Here is a 19,616-nt window from a genome sequence, read left to right as displayed (position 1 = left end):
GAAGGAGTGGACCGATATGGCCCATCTTCGAACTTAAATCAAATCTGGACAAAATATTTCGATACCCAAAATTTGAACCGAATTTATTGATCCGTTCGAGAGTTATCGTGCACACCAGCCAGACAGACGGACAGACAGACGGACGGACATTGCTAGATCTACTCAAAATTGTCTGAAATGGATATCGTACAAACATACTTGGGGTCTAAAACCATTATTTCGATGAGGCACATTTTGGCCGTATCAAAGTGGAAATACCCTCTTTAGCCTAAAGGCTGAGGGTATAAAAATCCACGTTTATTGGTCTGATGGCCCATGAAAAAATATTCTTTAAAAAATTTAAGTTTATTGGTCTGATGGCCCATGAAAAAATATTCTTTAAAAAGTCCACGTTTATTGGTCTGAGGGCCCATGAAAAATAATCTTTAAAAAACCCAAGTTTATTGGCTTGATGGCCCATGAAAAGATATTCTTTAAAAAATCCACGTTTATTGGTCTGATGGCCCATGAAAAATAATCTTTAAAAAATCCAAGTTTATTGGCTTGATGACCCATGAAAAGATATTCTTTACAAAATCCACGTTTATTGGTCTGATGGCCCATGAAAAAATATTCTTTAAAAAGTCCAAGTTTATTGGTCTGATGACCCATGAAAAATATTCTTTAAAAATCCACGTTTATTAGTGTGATGGCCCATAAGAAAATATTCTTTAAAAAATCCACGTTTATTGGTGTGATGGCCCAATGAAAAAATATTCTTTAAAAATCCATGTTTATTGGTGTGATTGCTCAATGAAAAAATATTCTTTAAAAAATCCAAGTTTATTGGTTTGATGCCCCATGAAAAAATATTCTTTAAAAAGTCCACCTTTATTGGTCTGATGGCCCATAAAATAATATTCTTTAAAAAATCCAAATTTATTGGTCTGATGGCCCTTGAAAAAATATTCTTTAAAAAATCCACGATTATGACCCTTAGAAATATTCTTTAAAATAATCCATGTTTTTAACTAGAAGTTCTTTAAAAATGCTTTAAAAAATTCAAGATTCTGGTACTGTGCCGTACTTAGTATTTAAAAAAAAAACGATTGCCTGGAAGGTATTTCAATATCCGTTGTTATTATTATCTGTTAATCAGAATAAATCGGGGTACTAATGAAATGAAAATATTTTCATTTCGACATGTAGTTGATGATGAAATTAAACAAAGTGAAATCGTTATTATGATTGTTTTTTTCAGTGAATAAATATTAACAATTTACATTTCGAAATCAAAAACATTCCCTCAAGTGTAGTGGAAATATCATTTAAAAGTTGAACCCTTTCATTTGCAATTTTCAATTCATGTCAAGTGACATTTAGCACAGCAAGATAAACTGACAAGGGGCGGTCTACGGAGCTTGAGCTGTGAATTAATTATAACAATTAATACTTGTAATGAAAAAGAGTGGGAGACAATCAAACAACAATAGGCTTAAAAACGAATCAAAGTAAAACGCTTTCATTTGCTAAAACAGTTGAAAACAACAACCGGATAAGTGTTGATGTCTACAATATTTCAAAAAGAAAAATACAAATTTGTTCTTCATCTTTGTGATAATGAAAATATTAAATAATTTAAATACAAAACAAGTGAGCAAAGGCTATAGTCGGGACGGAGCCGACCATGTGATACCCTACACCACTACCCCTGCGCATAAGCTTTTAACTGGTAAACATTTCTTTTAGGGAATATAATCCGACTACCACCAAAAATAATATGCCTCTTTCTCTCTGGGACCCCCATAAGCAACCAAAATTACGTGACCATCCGATCAAAATTACGACCTGTAGCTTGATTGCAAAAAATGGAAGAATTGGATGCATTACCGACTATTGTGGTATCTCCCTTGTTTGACCACCTTCGCCAACCTGCTTTACACCAATGTAAAGGTAATATTTTCTTCTTCCATAGACATGCTTTGCCGTTGGTATACCCCTACTAGAAGCCGATATATTCACAAAGAAAAAACTTTGAATTTGTCTCCAAACGAGTTTTTCCCCATTCCGACCCCTAAATATTGTCCGACTATCACCAAAATCAATAGGCTTCTTCCTCTGTGGGGCCCCCATCTACCCCCAAAAATTTTGTCACTATCCGATCAAAATTCCAACTTGTAGCGTGATTACAAAAAATGGAAATATTGGGTATATTACTGAATTTTGCAATATCTCGGTTTGCTCACTTACGCCAACATACTTTGCATCAATATAAACGAGATCTTTTCTTCTGCCATTGAGGGGTATTCCTTTTGGAATACTCGAACCAGAAGCGGAGATATTCGCATAAAAAACTTTGACATTTCTCCACATAAGCTTTTCGCTTATTCCGACTCCTGAATATTATCCGACCATCACCAAACTAAATAGGCTTCTTCCTCTGTGGGACCCGCATCGACTCCCAAAAAATTCGTGACGATCCGATGAAAATTGCGACCGATTACAAAAAAACCGTGATTACAAAAAAATTGGAAAATAGGACGCATTATCTACTATTGCCATATCTCTGCTATTTGACCACCTACGACAACCTGCTTTACATCCTTGTAAAGGTGATATTTTCTACTTTCCTTGCCAGGTTTTGCTTTAGATGTACCTCTTAAATAAACAGAGATATTGGCTTTGAAATAAAACGTTGACCTTTCTCCAAATAAGTGTTTGCCCATTCCGACCCCTGAATATTATCCGACCATCATCAAAATCAATAGACTTCTTTCTCTTTGGGACCCCCATTAACCCCCAAAATTTCGTGACGATCCGATCAAAATTGCGACCTGTAGCGTGATTACAAGAAAATCGGAAAATGGTATGCATTATCGACTATTGCCATATCTCTGCTATTTGACCACCTACGACAACCTATTTTACATCGTTGTAAAGGTGATAGTTTCTACTTTCCTTGCCAGGTTTTGCTTTTGATATACCTCTTAAAGAAACAGAGATATTGGTTTTAAAATAAAATGTTGACTTTTCTCCAAATAAGTGTTTGCCCATTCCGACCCCTAATTTTTATCCGACCAACACCAAAATCAATAGGCTTCTTCATCTGTGAGACCCCCATTAACCCTCAAGTTTTCGTGACGATCCGATTAAAATTGCGACCTGTAGCGTGATTTCCAAAAAAATAGAAAAATGTGATGTATTACCGACTATTGCGATATCTCCGTTATTTGGTTACCTACGCCGACCTAGTTTGCACCATTGTAAAGATCTTTTACTTTCATAGTCAGACTTTGCTTTTGGAAAGTTTTCAACCAAAGCTGTGATATTCGTCAATATAGTTAAAATCGCAAAAATGAAAATTGGGGTTTTATTTGCTACTATTGTTATATCTTCGTTGTTTGATTACCTACGAGCACCTGCTTTACATCATTATAAAGGTGATATTTTCTTCTTTCATTGTCAGGTTTTGCTTTTGGTATACCCCGTATAGAAGCTGAGATATTCGCTTTGGAAAAATACGTTGTCATTTTATCCACCTAAGTTTTTTGCCCTTTCCGACCCCTAAATATTATCCGACCATCACCAAAATCAATAGGCTTCTTCCCCTCCGGGACCCCTATCAACATGCAAAATTTCGTGACGATCCGATCAAAATTGCGACCTGTAGCGTGATTACAAGGTTTAGATGGACAGACGGACAGACGGACAGACGGACGGACGGACGGACGGACGGACGGACACACATAGCCAGATCGACTCAGCTCGTCGAGACATTCATTTTGATATATATATGTATGGGTCTACGACCATTATTTCGATGCGTTACAAACTTTTTGGCCAAAACCAACTTATAATACCCTCCCCACATAGTGGTGTAGGGTATAAATATCGCGTTATAGAAAAAATAACAAAAAATTGTCAAAGCAACAACATAATCGAAACAACAACAATATCTCTAACAATGGCGACAGGTAAATTTTTTTCTTGGGAAATTTTATGGCTGTCAACTTGTCTGCTATTCTATCGCCCTGATTGAGTTTTAATAATGGTTGTCAATGCAAATGAATTTTTTTCCACACGAATGCCTTAAAATTTTCACGATGCACAATGATAATAGAAAAAGAATATCAATTGGAAATCGATTTGCTGCTTAAAAATCTATAAATAAAATTCCATGAGAAACAAAATATCTAATGAAATACTCCTTTTATATTCAACTGTGTGGTTTTTTAAGTAATAAAAACATTAATACCCACACTAAGAAAGACCTCAAAAACACTAATACCCACTGAGGTAAACCAATTTTTTTCCTTTATTTCAGTTTGGTAAATTCCAAGAAATCACCACCGACACAGCCTCAGGCCTTGCGAATGCAAATAATTAGCGATTCAGACCACTACCAGTCGTATTTTAGCTCAAGGAACGATGTACCCGCTAACAATGAATATTATTTGGAAAAACCACCAAGTATGTCGATGATTTTCATCGTGGTCATTCAGTGTATTTGTTAAGCTAACGTCTGTCCCTTCTTGCCCTTTTAGAATTTCTGCAAAAAGGCATCAAAGATAATTTTATGTACGAAGGTCATTTTCATGAGGCTATGGGCAAAAGTAAGTATATATGTATGTAGTAAGGGTAAATGTGTTTGTTGGGAAGTGAGGTGCAATCAGTGACATTGTGACAGTTGTATTACAATGCAAATTACTTTGAAGTTAGTCTTGTTATTTGCTGTAGGGGATTGAATTCGCACGTATTTTTGCACACAATTTGCACGAGAAAAAGCTTGAAAACTTTAACAGTACCTTTGGTGTAGCTTGGGGAATTACATAATATAAGTTTTTTTACAAATGTATATTTATATAAGTAAAACAGCTGAGCCTAACAAAAGCTAAGAGTCAGTCGTTTGCAGGTAACAACGAACAGACGAATTTTTAACTAATTTTTTGTTATTTGAGAGTATTTTCCAATGTGAAGGATGGCAGTAACGGTCCTGATCAACTTTAAATTGGCAAAGTTTACGATGCATTTGTTAAATTTGGTGAACCAACCCAAAACGAATGATAACAAGTAAGAAAGTATCAGTGACGGAGATATACCCTCAGCCACTGATAAAAAAATGGGTTTGTATCACGAGTTTGCTTTAAAATCTGTAGGTACCGTAATGTGGGGCTATACCAAATCATTGAAATACACCAAATATTTTTAATTTCTAAACTTCTTCATAAAGGATTCGAAATAATAAATTAGGGTTATCTTGCCATTTTAGTATATGCCGGCAGGGCTTTGGAACTTTTGGACCATTATATCAGGAAGTATTGATTTACTCCGGAAAAAATTGTACCGGTTGTAAGTGAGGTCGCTAGAACAACCTACCGAAAAAGAATCAAAACTTTTTTCTGAATTTTGTGTGAGAGGTACCCGAAGGAGTGGACCGATATAGTCCATATTCTAACCTGATACATGACAGGATGAAACAATACAATGTGCGGATTTGTCATTTTGGTTAGTGCCGTCAGGGTTTCTTGGAGCTTTTATCTTAATATCTCAGGAAGTATGGACTTGTGCAAAAAATTTGTACCGTTGTAAAGGGAGCCGCAAGAACAACCTCCACTTAACTTTGTCCGAATTTTGTGTGGGAGGTACGCGAAGGAGTGGACCAATATAGTCCATATTCGAACCCGATCTATATCTGGAAGGAATAATACAATGTGCAAAGTTTGGACCAAATCGATTGCTCCCTTCGAGAGTTATTGTTCACACCATTTTAAAGAAAAATTTGGAACTTTTGTGGGGGAGGTACCCGAAGGAGTGAAGCGATATGGCAGGTCTTCGAACTTAAACTATGTTTGGACAAAATATTACGATACTCAAAATTTAGGTCGTGCGCACCAGCCAGACAGACAGACGGACGGACATAGCTAAATCGACGCCAAATTGACTGAAACTAATTTCGTCCACACATACTTGGGGCCTTTTTAGCGGGTTCATCATCGTTCATTCTTATTATATGGCCTAGCCAACGCAATCGCCGCATCTCGATACTATATTGATGCCGTTGTATAGCAGATACCGCTCGTGGTTCATGCGACGTCGATATTCACCGTCAACGCAGTTTGGTCCGTAGATCTTTCGAAGAATTTTTCTCTCAATCACACCAAGCAGGCTTCGGAAACATACATCAGCACGGGTAGTATCAGTGTTTTGTAAAGCGTTATTTTTGTTTGACGAGTTGTGGCTTTGTTTTTAAATTGCTTACTTAAACCAAAGTAGCATCTGTTGGCCAATACAATTCTTTTTTTATTTCACAACTGATGTCGTATGTTGCGTTTACTTTTACTACCTCAAAGTTAAAGGAACCAACTTCCACAGTTGGTCGCATTGCGCGTCGACACCATCAACTTGGTCTTCTCACCGTTTACCGCCAGACCCACTTTAGCAGATTCTCCTTTGACCTTCATAATGGCATCAGTCACTTCTTTCACTGATCGTCCCGTGATGTCTATATCATCAGCATAAGCAAGTAACATGTGGCTATGGGTATTGGATTGTGCCACTTCCTTTGACGTTTGCCTCTCATATAACCTTTTCCAGCAGGATGTTGAAGAGATCACACGAAAGGCTGTCTCCTTGTCTGAAACCTCTTTTGGTACAAAACTCTTCGGAGAGGTTCTTTCCTATTTTAACTGAGGATCTCGTGTCAGTTAAAGTCATTTTACAAAGCCAAATGAGCTTTGCGGTGATACTAAATTCATACATTTCTTGGAATACCTTTGAACGCAGTGGGCTGTCGAAGTCTGTTTTATAATCGACAAAAAGGTGGTAGGTGTCGATCTGCATCTCTTGGGTCTTTTCAAGGATTTGCCGCAGGGTAAATATCTTGTCAATGGTGGACTTGCCAGGTCTAAAGCCGCATTGGTATGGCCCAATTATCTCGTTGACCATAGGCTTTAGTCGTTCGCAGAATGTCCCTGATACGATCTTGTAGGCAATAGGGAGTAGACTTATGCCCCTATAGTTAGAGCATACAGTCTTATCTCCTTTCTAGTGGACAGTGTATCCTGAGGTTCCAATCGTCGGGTACTCGTTCATCCTGCCAGATGGTGCTAACTAACTGATGAATACAACTTATCAGCGTGTCGACTCCGGTTTTGAACAACTCGTGTGGTAAGCCATCGGCTCCTGCTGCCTTATTATTCTTCAGCTGATTTATTGCTGCCTTTACCTCATCTTGTCTGGGCGGTATATGTTCAATAACATCTTCTGGGATTGGGTCCGTGGTATCTTCGTCGTCTTAGCTGCTATTGGATACCAACGGTTTTGAAAAATGTTCCTTCCATATCCTGAGCACACTATCTGTCTCAGTTACCAAATTACCTTGCTGGTCTGTAATGAATGAATGTCTTCAATCTATCACAACGTGATCAATTTGATTTCTTATTTTCTGATCTGGAGATAGCCAGGTGCCCTTATTTATGTCGAGATGTTGAAATCTGTAGCTGCTAACTACAATGTTTTTTGCCCCTGCGAAGTCTATCAGCCTCATACCATTGTCAGATGTTTCACTGTGGAGACTTAATTTCCCGACTGTTGGGCCAATAATATTCTCCTTTCCAATTTTGGCATTAAAATCGCCTAGAATAATTTTAATGTCATGGGCAGGAAAACGGTCATATGTTTCTTCTAAGCGCTCATAAAATATATCTTTGGTCATTTCGTCCTTGTCTTCAGTGGGAGCATGAACGCAAATAATGCTGATTTTGAAGAATTTTGCTTTTATTCATGGCAGTTATAATACAGTGCGTCACCTTTAGGTGTTGTTGTGACGCCTTCCCCATTCCATCGTATTTCCTGTATGGCAGTAATGTCGGCCTTGTACTTTTCAAGTACAACTGACAATGCGTAAACTGCACCTTCTCTATAAAGAGTGCGAACATTCCAGGTGCAGATTCGCAGATCATGGTCCTTAAACCGTTTGCGGGGGTTGCCAACTTTAAAAGAATTTTTTTTTTTGTTTTTTCATAGTAGTCTGCTTTTTTTCTAGGGGAGGGTTACAAACCCGGCGCCCAAACCCTAGTTTTTAACGTTCTTATGGGTGAACGCGTGGCACATTTTAGCTCACTACCTTTAACGGGTGTTAAAGGCAGCCAGAAATCAGAAGGGAGCTTAAAAAATCTTGCTGACTTCAACCCAGCAAAACTTCCACGTAAATTAATTTTAATGCTCGAAATTATGGTATCCCTCCTAAAACACTTCATTTTAAAGAATTTCAGTCATACTATATAGAATATGTTAACAATTCGTAGATTCTGAAAGGGCGAAACCATATGTATGTTTAATTTATTAACGAATACAATATCTTTTTGACAGTTCTTCTAATTGCCCAGTGCTTTGCAATGATGCCAGTACGCGGCATTACAATGCCACATCCCAAGTATTTGTCTTTCTCTTGGACTCATGTAAGGACAATTTTCTGTTTGGTTTTCATTATATGCAGTACCGTAGATTCCGTTATAACCGTTTATAAAGTTTTAAATGGACCGATAACTTTTAATAATATGGGTAAGTGAAATTAAAATTAAATTGAAGTAACACAACAAAAAAAATAGAAACAGGAAAGTACATTTCCTTTAAGTGAAATCTAATCGCAAGTTTGTTTTTCTCTTTACACATCATTTTACTTAAAAATAACAAACAAAAATACTGCAGAACCAATGATTTTTCGCATTGTCAGTTTAATTGTTTGCATCAGTGCTTTATATTTGGCTCGCAAATGGCCAGAACTGATGGTCCAGTGGTACAACTTGGAATGTCAGCTGCCGCCGTATTCGTCGCAAAAGGACAAACGTAGCATGGCAGATAAAATACGAATCGTTTTCTTTGTTGGAATGACGTTGTCGTTGGGTAAGTTGTGTTGTTTTTGTGTCTGTGCTTCTTTCTTGGTCTGGCAGGTAAATATGCTCTACCTCAAACTTGTGGTGTCCATGTTTCGAGAATAAACATAACATTCGGATGATAAATGAAGCCAAACAAAATAATACAGAGATTTAAAATACATTTTGTTTAGGTTTTTTGTTCAAAGTTTCTCAAATGGAAAAAGTAATGGTTGTGCGTTTTTTTTCATTTTAAAATGTCATTTGTTATAGAATTTGTGATGGTAAATAAAAGTACAAAGATTTATTTATTGTCCCTTCCTTAGTTAATAGTTATAAACTTGTATTGGAATAAACCACCATCATTTGGCAATGAACTACATTTTTATCTTTGACCACATCCGTAGACCATTATTTAAAGAAATAAACAAAACGTGGTTGATGTTTTTGTTTGCAGAATAGACTCAATAAATTGCCCGTTTTTATACCCTCCACCATAGTATGGAGGGTATATTAAGTTTGTTTTTCCGTTTGTAACGCATTGAAATAGTAACTTGCGACCCTATAAAGTATATATATTCTTGGTCAGGATAAGATTCGGAGACGATCTAGATATGTCCGTCCGTCTGTTGTAATCACTCTAGCGTCCGCAAAATTGAGCTAGTGAACTGGAATTTTGCACCAGGGCATCTTTTTTCCATAGGCAGGTCAAGTTCGAAGATGGGCTATATCGGTCCATGTTTAGGTATAGCCCCCATATAACGGTACCACCCGATTTTCGCTATTTTGAGGGTTTTAGCTACAATTTGTAACAGAACTGGCTGTAATTTCGCATTTAAGGTTCCTAGAGGTCACAACACTACTCCACTAAAAACTGTCCACATAGGTCCATGTTCAGGTATAGCCCCCATATAACGTCACCTCCTGATTTTCGGTATTTTTAGGGTTTTAGCTACATTTTTTTACTGAACTACCTATAACATAAGAACGTTAAAAAACTTGGGTTTGGGCATCGGGTTAATAGTCCTCCCCTAGGAAAAGCAGCCTACTATGAAAAAACGAAAGAAAAGAAAAACAAACCCCTCTAAAGTTGGCGAACTCCGCAAACGTTTTAAGAACCATGATCTGCGAATCTGCACCTGGAAAGTTCACACTCTTTATAAAGAAGGTGCAGTTTACGCATTGACAGATGTACTTGAATAGTACAAGGCCGACATTACTGCCATACAGGAAATACGATGAATTGGGAAAGGCGTCACAACAACACCTAAAGGTGACGTACTGTATTATAGCTGCCATGACACAAAGCATGAGTTTGGTTGCGGATGTGTAGTTGGTCGGAGGTTAAAACATCTGGTCTCCAGCTTCACCCCAGTGAATGAAAGACTCGCTGCAATTCGATTAAAAGCAAAATTCTTCAACATCAGCAACCAAAGATATATTTCACGAGCACTTAGAAGAAACTTACGACCGTTGTCCTGCCCATGACATTAAAATTATTCTAGGCGATTTTAATGCCAAAATTGGAAAGGAGAATATCTTTGGCCCAACAGTCGGGAAATTCTGTCTCCACACTGACACATCTGACAATGGTATGAGGCTGATAGACTTTGCAGCAGCAAAAAACATGGTAGTTAGCAGTACCAGATTTAAGCATCTCGATATTCATAAGGACACCTAGCTGTCTCCAGATCAAAGAACAAGTAATCAAATTGATCATGTTGTGATAGACGGAAGACATTCATCGAGCGTGTTGGATGTACGATCGTTCCGAGGAGAAAACATAGATTCGGATCACTACCTTGTTGCAGCAAAGGTACGTACCCGTCTAAACGTTGCAAATAAAGCACGAACAGATACAACGCGGAAGTTGGATATCGGTAAGCTGCAAACACAACAGATAGCCACAGCATATTCCACTCAATTAGCCCAACTGCTTAATCAAAGCACTTCTCGTCCCGATAACATAGTAGCACAATGGCAAAAAATTACCAACTCCATGCAAACAGCCGCAAAATCCATACTGGGCTACCAGAGACCTCCACCAAGGAATCCATGGTGTGTCCAGGAGTGTTGTACAATCAGTAGCAACGCGTAGTGCTCGAGAGAGGTATCGGGAGAAAAGGTGAGAGGAGAAACGTCTTTTCCGCAGGAAAAAGAGAGAGATTGAAAAGCGGGAGTGTGAACAAATCGAGATGTACAGGAGACAGAATGAAGTCCAAAAATTCTACCAAAGAGTGAAACATCAAACTGATGGCTTTGGTACAGGCACATCCTCCTTAGAGACCAGCAAGGTATTTTGGTAACTGATACAGATAGTGCACAGGATATGGAAATAACAGTTTTGCAAACTGTTGGTATTCAATACTAGAGAAGACGGGGAAAATACCACAGATCCAATCCCAGAAGATTGTATTGACTGTATACCGCCCAGCCAAGATGAGGTAAAGACAGCAATAAGTCGGCTGAAGAATAATAAGGCAGCAGGAGCCGATGGCTTACCAGCCGAGCTGTTCAAAACCGGAGGCGACATGCTGATAAGGTGCACGCATCAGCTAGTTAGCACCATTTGGCAGGAAAAAGCTGAGCATTTTGTGTCCCATCCACAAGAAGAGATGTAAGACTGTATGCTTTAACTATAGGGGCGTAAGTCTTCTCCCTATTGACAACAATATAGTGTCAGGGAAATAAAACAATGAAATAATTGGTCCATAACAATGTAGCTTTAGACCTGGCAATTACATCATTGACCAGATACTTACCCTGCCGCATATCCTGGAGAAGACCCAAGAGATGCAGATCGACACATAAGTACCACCTTTTTGCTGATTATAATGCACGTGGTGTTCTTGGAGTAACTTTAAATGAAAAGTGCTTACACCTGGGAAGTTTTTGCGGATTCTGAAACTACAATGTTCATAGATGAGAAAAATCGAAAAACAAAAAAATCGCCGGAGCGTTTTTTAAATAAATCCCGTTTCATGTTGACATTTTTAGGACTTTTTTAGGTATTCACGATGTTGCTTGGAAACTGCAAGGACTATCTAAATGGGACCAAGGAAAATATTGCTGCTATGAAAACTCTATACATGAATGACGTTTATGATTATTTCGTAGCTTTTACCGTTATTGAGATATGAGACAATGAATTGACTGTATCGCCTCCTTATAAAACAATGTCATACATGGTGCGCCTTAACTAATTTTAAGTGAAAACCGCTTACACCTGGAAAGTTTTTGCGGATTTTGAAACAGCAATGTTCATTAAATAAATCGGGGTCATGTTCACATTTTAGGGTTATTTTAGGTTTTCGCGATTTTGCTTCGAAACCGCAAGTCCTATCGAAATTGGGGCTAAAGAAAATGTTGTAGCTGTGAAAATTCTGCACAAGATTAGCTGATTGATATTTTCCTAGGTTTTGCCATTTTTGAGATATAGAGGTGCAGATCAAACTCTCGGATTCTTTTCTTAGGTCTTCTGGAGTTTGCTTGGGGACCGCAAGTCCTATCGAAACGGGACTAAAGAATATGCCGTAGCTGTGAAAATTCTCTACAAGATTGGCTTTCGTTATTTTTTTCCTAGGTTTTACCATTTTCGAGATATATAAGTTTAAGTTGGGAAATTTCATGCATGACATTGTTTTATAAGGAGGCGATAAAGTCAATGCATTGTCCCAATTTGAACTTCTACATATATCTCAATAACTTCTATATCTCAATTGGGGTCATGGACCAATACCGACAATTTTCGCGGGGAGGTTTACTATGCAATAAGAAGTCCTAGTACCGGATTACAGCAAATTCGATTGAACAATGTGTTGTTAAGAGTAAAATACTCCAGTTCAAGATGATTCGTTACCTGGGAACCACGCGAAAACTTGGACCTAGGACTACAATATTTTTGTTAGAGTATTATTAGTGCGTTTTTTTTCCAAATGAATCACTAGCACCCATTGATAAAAATTTCAGTTCAATATATTATCTAGAAGTAGTTTTGTCACACCTTCCCATGTAAGTACCACCACTGTGCGTTGTGGTATAGCCCCCATATAACGGTATCGCTCGATTTCAGGTATTTTCAAGGTTTTAGTTGACCGAATTAGCTAAAATATAGAGTTGTGTACTTCCGGAACGAAGTAGTTCTAAGGAACTATTCCGAACAAGGAACTATTGGAACTATATCCTGCGCTTGCGTATATATAGTTCCTTTCGTTCTTCTCGTTCTTTTATTATAACGCCTACGTCAATCTTTCTTCGTTGCTGTTTATTCGCTGCAATTGATTTATTTGTATGTCAATTCATCCACCAAATAATGAAAACATTTCGGTTTTGAAATTATATCTGTCTCAGAACAATTTGGAACTACACCTTTTTCGGATGTTATTCGAATTATTTTAATTGTAATTCGAGAGTTCTATTTGTAATTCGTAACATTTCATTTACAATTCGAGAATTCCATTTGTAAGTCGAATTATTCCATTTGTAATTCGAAGTATTCCATTTGTAATTCGAACAATTCTGTTTTTAATTCGAATTATTCCATTTGAAATTTAAATGATTCCTTTTGTAATTCGAATTATTCCATTTGTATATCGAATAATTCCGTTTGAAATTCGAATAATTCCATTTGAAATTCGGATTATTCCATTTGTAATTCGAATTATTCCATTTGAAATTCAAATTATTCCATTTGTAATTCGAATTATTGTATTTGTTATTTAATTGGAATAATTCTAATTACAAATGGATTAGTTCGAATTACAAATGGAATAATTCGAATTACAAATCGAGTCGAGAATTCCATTTGTAATTCGAATTATTCTATTTGTAATTCAAATTATTCTATTTGTTATTCGAAGTATTACGTTTGTAATTCGAATTATTCTACACCATTTTCACATGTAATTCGAAGAATTTCAATTGTAATTTGATTATTTCATTTGAAATTCGAAACATTTCACTTGTAATTTGAGAATTCCAATTGAATTTGTTATTTCATTTGTAATTTGATTTTTGTCATTTGTTATTGGAATTATTTTATTTGTAATTCGAATTTTTCCATTTGTAATTCGAATTATTCCAATTGAAATTACTAATACATAAATTTCACATGTAATTCGAATAATTTCAGTTGTAGTTCGAAACATTTAATTTGTAATTTGAGAATTCCAATTGAATTTCGAATTATTTAATTTGTAATTTGGGAACTCCATTTGAAATTCGAATTATTTCATTTGTAATTTGAGAATTCCATTTGTAATTTGAATTTTTTTCATTTGAAATTCCAAATGAAAAATTTCGATTTACAGTTAGAAAAATGGAAATTAAGAAATTCGAATTTCAAATGAAATAATTCGAATTACAAATGAATAGATTCGAAGTTCTAATGGAATTCTCAAATTACAAATGAAATAATTCGAAATGCAATTGGAATTCTCAAATTACAAGTGAAATGTTTCGAATTTCAAATGAAGTATTCAAATTACAACTGAAATTCTTTGAATTACATGTGAAAACATGTGAATAATTCGAATTAAAATGGAATAATTCGAATTTCAAATGGAATAATTCGAATTACAAATGAAATAATTCGAATTACAATTGAAATGTTTCGAATTACAAATAAAATGTTTCGAATTACAATTAAAATGTTACGAATTACAAATGGAATTCTCGAGTTACAACTAAAATGATTCGAATTACATCTGAAGAAGGTGTGGAATAATTTGAATTACAAATGGAATATTTTGAATTAAAAATGGAATAATTCGAATTAAAAATGAAATGTTACGAATCACAAATAGATTTCTCGAATTACAAATGAAATGTTACGAATTACAACTAAAATGTTTCGAATTACATCTGAAGAAGGTGTATATTAAGAAACTAGTTCCTTTTGGGAAAGGAACTAGAAAGATCGTCCCGCTCCGGGTACTAGTTTGCCCAACTCTACTAAAATTAGGTGATCGCTGTGGTAAAAAAAAACTTATCCACCTAAAATTGTAGGTGGAAACAAAAAATAATTATTCCATGTAAGTTCAGAATGTTTGATGGTGGAGGGTTCGTTCGGGGCGAACTCAATGCTTTCTATACCCTACACCACCTTGTGGTAAGGGGTATTATGTCTTTGTGCATTAGTCGGCCCCGCCCGACTTTGATCCTTTCCTTACTGGTTTAATTGTTCTTTTTTTGGAAATCTGTCTTTTTCATTATAAATGTTGACATCTTTATCTCCTACCAAAACAGCTGAACATTTGTTAAGTGTCACTCAGGCAATTTACTATGCCGCTCGTTGCGGCACCACCAGTGACCCGGTGAAAAATTTCCTCCTGATTACCAACGAGCATCTGTTCTACATATTTCCATATTCTTATTTGTTGGGTTGGTTTGGTAGATTATTGATTATTATATCGACATTTATTTGGAATTATATGGCTGTATTTGTGATGTTAATCAGCATTGGCCTGACATGTTTGTTTAAGCAGATCAATGATAATTTGGAAAAATTTAAAAATAAGGTAAGTGTAAATGTGTCTTAAAATCGATTTCTTTATTTCTATATTTTATGTTTGTTCTTCTCTTTTTGTGTTGCATCCATGTCGACAGCAAATGCCTGCAGTCTTTTGGGCGGAACGACGTGTTCAGTATCGCAACGTTTGCATTCTGTGTGAAAAGGTGGACAATGCCATTTCAATGATTACCATGATGTCCTTTTCAAATAATTTATATTTTATTTGTGTACAGTTGCTGAAGAGTAGAAAGTAAGTAAGTCAGGGGTAGGGGGAATGGAATAAATATATTTGTAGATTTTCTTCGAATACTCAATGGATCCTTTATTATTTACCATGATTTGTTTGCCTATTTTTCCTTACAGTAATATGCCTTCAACCGTTGCCACGGTCTACTTTTATTTCTCTTTGATTTTCCTATTTCTACGTTCCTTGGCCCTGTCACTGTATTCAGCAGCCGTTTATGATGAGTCACGTAAACCCTTACGCGTACTACGTTCGGTACCAAAGGAATCCTGGTGTTTGGAAGTCAAACGTTTTGCCTTGGAAATTAGCAGTGATTTGGTTGCATTGAGTGGCATGAAATTCTTTCATTTAACAAGAAAATTGGTTTTGAGTGTAAGTTGTTTGTGGTCGCCAGAGGACATTCCGTCACGCCATCATCATCATTGTCCGTCTTTTTCATCATTTATATAAGTTTCTCATAATGTGGATACCCTGAAATATTTGCACAACCTTTAAAGATAATTTCTATTGGCTTTAATACAGACTAACTGACTCCGACTTGATGACCATTGTAATGCGGGATTTCAGAAATTCAATTAATTTCTTTCAGGTTTTTCCTAAATGAAATTCCAATTGGAATATTTCAATAAAGTGAAGTGGAGGAGTATTTCAGATTATAGAACAGCCAGTTGGTATTTCATTCATTGTTGCCATTTTGGAATATCTTCCATTCGAAGTAGATGAGGAGATGTTGAAGTTTTTGGTCCACTGGGATGCTTGACAATAGAAGCGACTAAGAGAAGTAAATTAATTGTTAACCAAGTATGCGGTATTTGAAGGTGTGAGTATGTTAAGCCCAAAAGGTAGGTTAAGGGGTTAGCACATTACTAAGCCATTGCAACAAAATTGTAATAGAATTTTGTTTTTGTTGCTCCAGTTAAAGGCAGTGAATCCTAGAATGGTCCTTCCATTGTCATTATTGACATTATAATAAAGTAAATTATAGTGCATGTGTAGCCTTGAATGATTAAGGGAATGAAGAATAAAAACAAAATGACAATTGAAACCTGTTAGACATTCTTTTTCTGCTTAGATGAATGCATATTTGCAAGATTTGTAAGAAGCGAATGCTTTTATTTTTGATTAAAAAGGAAGGTGTTGAAGGAGGTTGTTAAAACTTAATACGACACCCATACACATTTACTTGTTCTCGTGTCTATATTAAAGTTGCTATACAAGAGCATTTCCTTGTGAAATTGTACCGCGATTAGCTGTACTTTTGATATTTTATACCCTCAGCCTTTGTAAAGTAGCCCTATATGCCGAATTTTTCTCTTCGGTAGCAGCACGACACTTCTGATCATACCATGGATTCCTTGGTGGAGGTCTCTGGTATCCAAGTATGGATTTTGCGGCTGTTTGCATGGAGTGGGCAATACTTTGCCATTGCGCTGATATGTTATCGGGATTAGGAGTGCTTTTATTAAGGAATTGGGCTAGTTGAGTGGAATATGCTGTGGCTATCCGTTGTGATTGCAGCTTACCGACGTCCAACTTCCGTGTTGTGTCTACTCGTACTAATATTTGCTACGTTTAATCTGGTACGTACCTTTGCTGCAACAAGGTATGTTCGTACATCCAACACGCTCGATGAATGTCTTCCATCTATCACAACATGATCAATTTGATTACTTGTTCTTCGATCTGGAGACAGCCAGGTGCCCTTATGAATATCGAGATGCTTGAATCTGGTACTGCTAACTACCATGTTTTTTGCAGCTGCAAAGTCTATCAGCCTCATACCATTGTCAAATGTTTCACTGTGGAGTCTGAATTTTCCGACTGTTGGGCCAAACATATTCTCCTTTCCAATTTTGGCATTAAAATCTGGTGGAAAGTTTTATACCCACAACGAAGACAAAATGCCAAATTTCAGTCATTTCGGTGGGATATTGAGGACACAACCTTCAAAATACCGAAAATAGGGAGGTACCATTCTATGGGGGCTATATGAAGACGTGCACCTATACCGATACATTTCAGGTGGAAAGTTTTGTACCCCCAACGAAGACTTAATACCAAATTTCAGCCATTTCGGAGGGAGATTGAGGGTACAACCTTCAAAATAGCACAAATCCGCAGGTACCGTTCTATGGGGGCTATATAAAGACGTGGACCTATACCGACAAATTTCAGGTAGAATGTTTTATACCCCCTACGCAGACTAAATACAAATTTTCATTCATTTCGGTGGGATATTGAGGCTACAACTTTCAAAATACCGAATATCGGTAGGTACCGTTCTATCGGGGCTATATGAAGACGTGGACCTATGCGGACAGATTTTAGTTGTAAAGTTGCATAACCCTAACGAAGACTTAATACCAAATTTCAGTCATTTCGGTGGGAGATTTAGACCACAAATCCTTGAATATATTTTTGTACATGGTTTTGCATATGCTCATTTTATGTAGATATGTAAAAATATGTCACAATATGCAAACATTTCTGGGCCTAATTCGTTTTATTTTATAATAAAACGAGTTTCTGTCTAATCAGATTTTCTCTACGACCATCCTTACCATATATACATTTCCATAGGATTCCGCTGTTTAGTAATTTTTATTGATAACTATTTTTAATAATGGAAATAATGACTTGCAATGTTTTCCTATTTTCTCTTTTGTCTGATTTTTTAGGTGGCGGGAACAATTGTCACCTACGAACTGGTCCTAATACAATTTTACGAGCCAACCAATCTCTGGAACTGCTAAAGTCTACTACAAAATTTCGAGCATCAAAAGCAGTTGGCTGGTAGCAAATAAATTCGGTGGTACTGAAAATGGAGGAACATATTAAATTTAATAATTAAATAGTTGTAATAAGTTTGTTTGCATAGTTTTTTTTTAAATATTTAAAATTCCAGCTGCATATCTCTGCTTAAAATGAAACATAAATAAAATCCTTAAACAATGCAACATGCTTTGTTCTCTAATCTGCTCGGCCGATTTTTTGTTTTTTCTTTTTTTTTTGTTTTCTTTCTTCATATGTATGTCATAAATTGCGAAGCAGCATTAGGCACCCTGTCGCTCTGGCTGGACAAATAAATAAAAACAACTTTATATGAATTCTAAGATGTATTTGTCACGTCATTACTCAAAATACCTTTTTTTTGCAATATTGCATTACCCAGTTAACCTTGCGACAGCATTTGCAAAACGTATTTCTTCATGCTGAGGAAAATGTATATAAATGGACTTACTTAGCTGGCCTTTTACAGAACATTTGTTCATAAGCCGAACAGTCTGTTTGTTGCTGTATTTTCCCAATCTGTGATATGGAGTTTTCTGATGTCGGGTTTCACTTGTTCGTTCCAGCGAAGCCTTGGCCTTCCAGTTCTGCGTGAGCCGCCATGCGGACCGTATTTATTCGCCTTTTTAGCGGGTTCATCACCACTAATTCTTATGATATAGCCTAGCCAACGCAGTCGTTGCATCTTGATACGTTTATCTATACTGATGTCGTTGTATAGCAGTTACAACTCGTGGTTCATACGACGTCGATATTCACCAGATTGGTCTGTAGATTTTTCGATGCATTTTTCTCTCGAACATACCAGGCACTGCCTTATCTGCTTGCGCAAGTACCCATGCTTCGGAACCATACATTAGCACGGACAGTATCAATATTTTATAAAGTGTTACTTTTGTTAGACACTACTCTTCTTCTTCGAGGTAGACGAAGTCTTTTACTACCTCAAAATTGTAGGTACAAACATTCACAGTCGGTGCGAAATCCTTGAACACATTACGCGTCAATATCAACAACTTGGTTTTATCGCCGTTTACTGCCAGACCGACTTTAGAAGAGTCCCCTTCCACCTTTGCTAAGGTATCAGTTACTTCCTTTACCGATCGACGCATGATGTCAATGTCGTCGACATAAGCAAGTAGCACATGTCTGTTTGTACGAGGGTCAATCGAAAACCTTCTGGCATAGGCAACTCACAGTGTCACCAGGTGTCATTTGA

General features: G+C 36.7%; 1 protein-coding gene across 8 annotated transcripts; it reads left to right on the top strand.

Annotated features, from left to right (window-relative positions):
- The first annotated feature begins 1,316 nt into the window (after nucleotides 1-1,316).
- Nucleotides 1,317-18,581, top strand: LOC141400799 (gustatory receptor for sugar taste 64f-like). Of its 8 annotated transcripts, none has more exons than XM_073980306.1 (11): nucleotides 1,317-1,434; nucleotides 1,518-1,711; nucleotides 3,907-3,953; nucleotides 4,304-4,449; nucleotides 4,524-4,592; nucleotides 8,350-8,541; nucleotides 8,689-8,883; nucleotides 15,099-15,370; nucleotides 15,459-15,613; nucleotides 15,727-15,979; nucleotides 18,286-18,581. In XM_073980306.1, the coding sequence occupies exons 4-11, from the start codon at nucleotides 4,353-4,355 to the stop codon at nucleotides 18,358-18,360; spliced, it is 1,308 nt and encodes a 435-aa protein (XP_073836407.1). In that variant the 5' UTR covers nucleotides 1,317-1,434; nucleotides 1,518-1,711; nucleotides 3,907-3,953; nucleotides 4,304-4,352; the 3' UTR covers nucleotides 18,361-18,581. The 8 variants fall into 8 exon arrangements, with proteins under 8 accessions (XP_073836407.1, XP_073836402.1, XP_073836409.1 ...); XM_073980305.1 differs by lacking the exon at nucleotides 1,317-1,434 and adding an exon at nucleotides 1,729-1,932 and having other exon boundaries at nucleotides 1,511-1,632; nucleotides 3,853-3,953; XM_073980301.1 differs by lacking the exon at nucleotides 1,518-1,711 and having other exon boundaries at nucleotides 1,423-1,490; nucleotides 3,882-3,953.
- Nucleotides 18,582-19,616: the final 1,035 nt, after the last annotated feature.

This window comes from Musca autumnalis, unplaced genomic scaffold, assembly GCF_047663935.1.
Source record: "Musca autumnalis isolate F117 unplaced genomic scaffold, ASM4766393v1 scaffold_4, whole genome shotgun sequence".
Lineage (NCBI taxonomy): Eukaryota > Metazoa > Arthropoda > Insecta > Diptera > Muscidae > Musca > Musca autumnalis.
The sequence above is the reverse complement of the archived record's forward strand: the minus strand, read 5'-3'. Positions and strand labels throughout refer to the sequence as shown.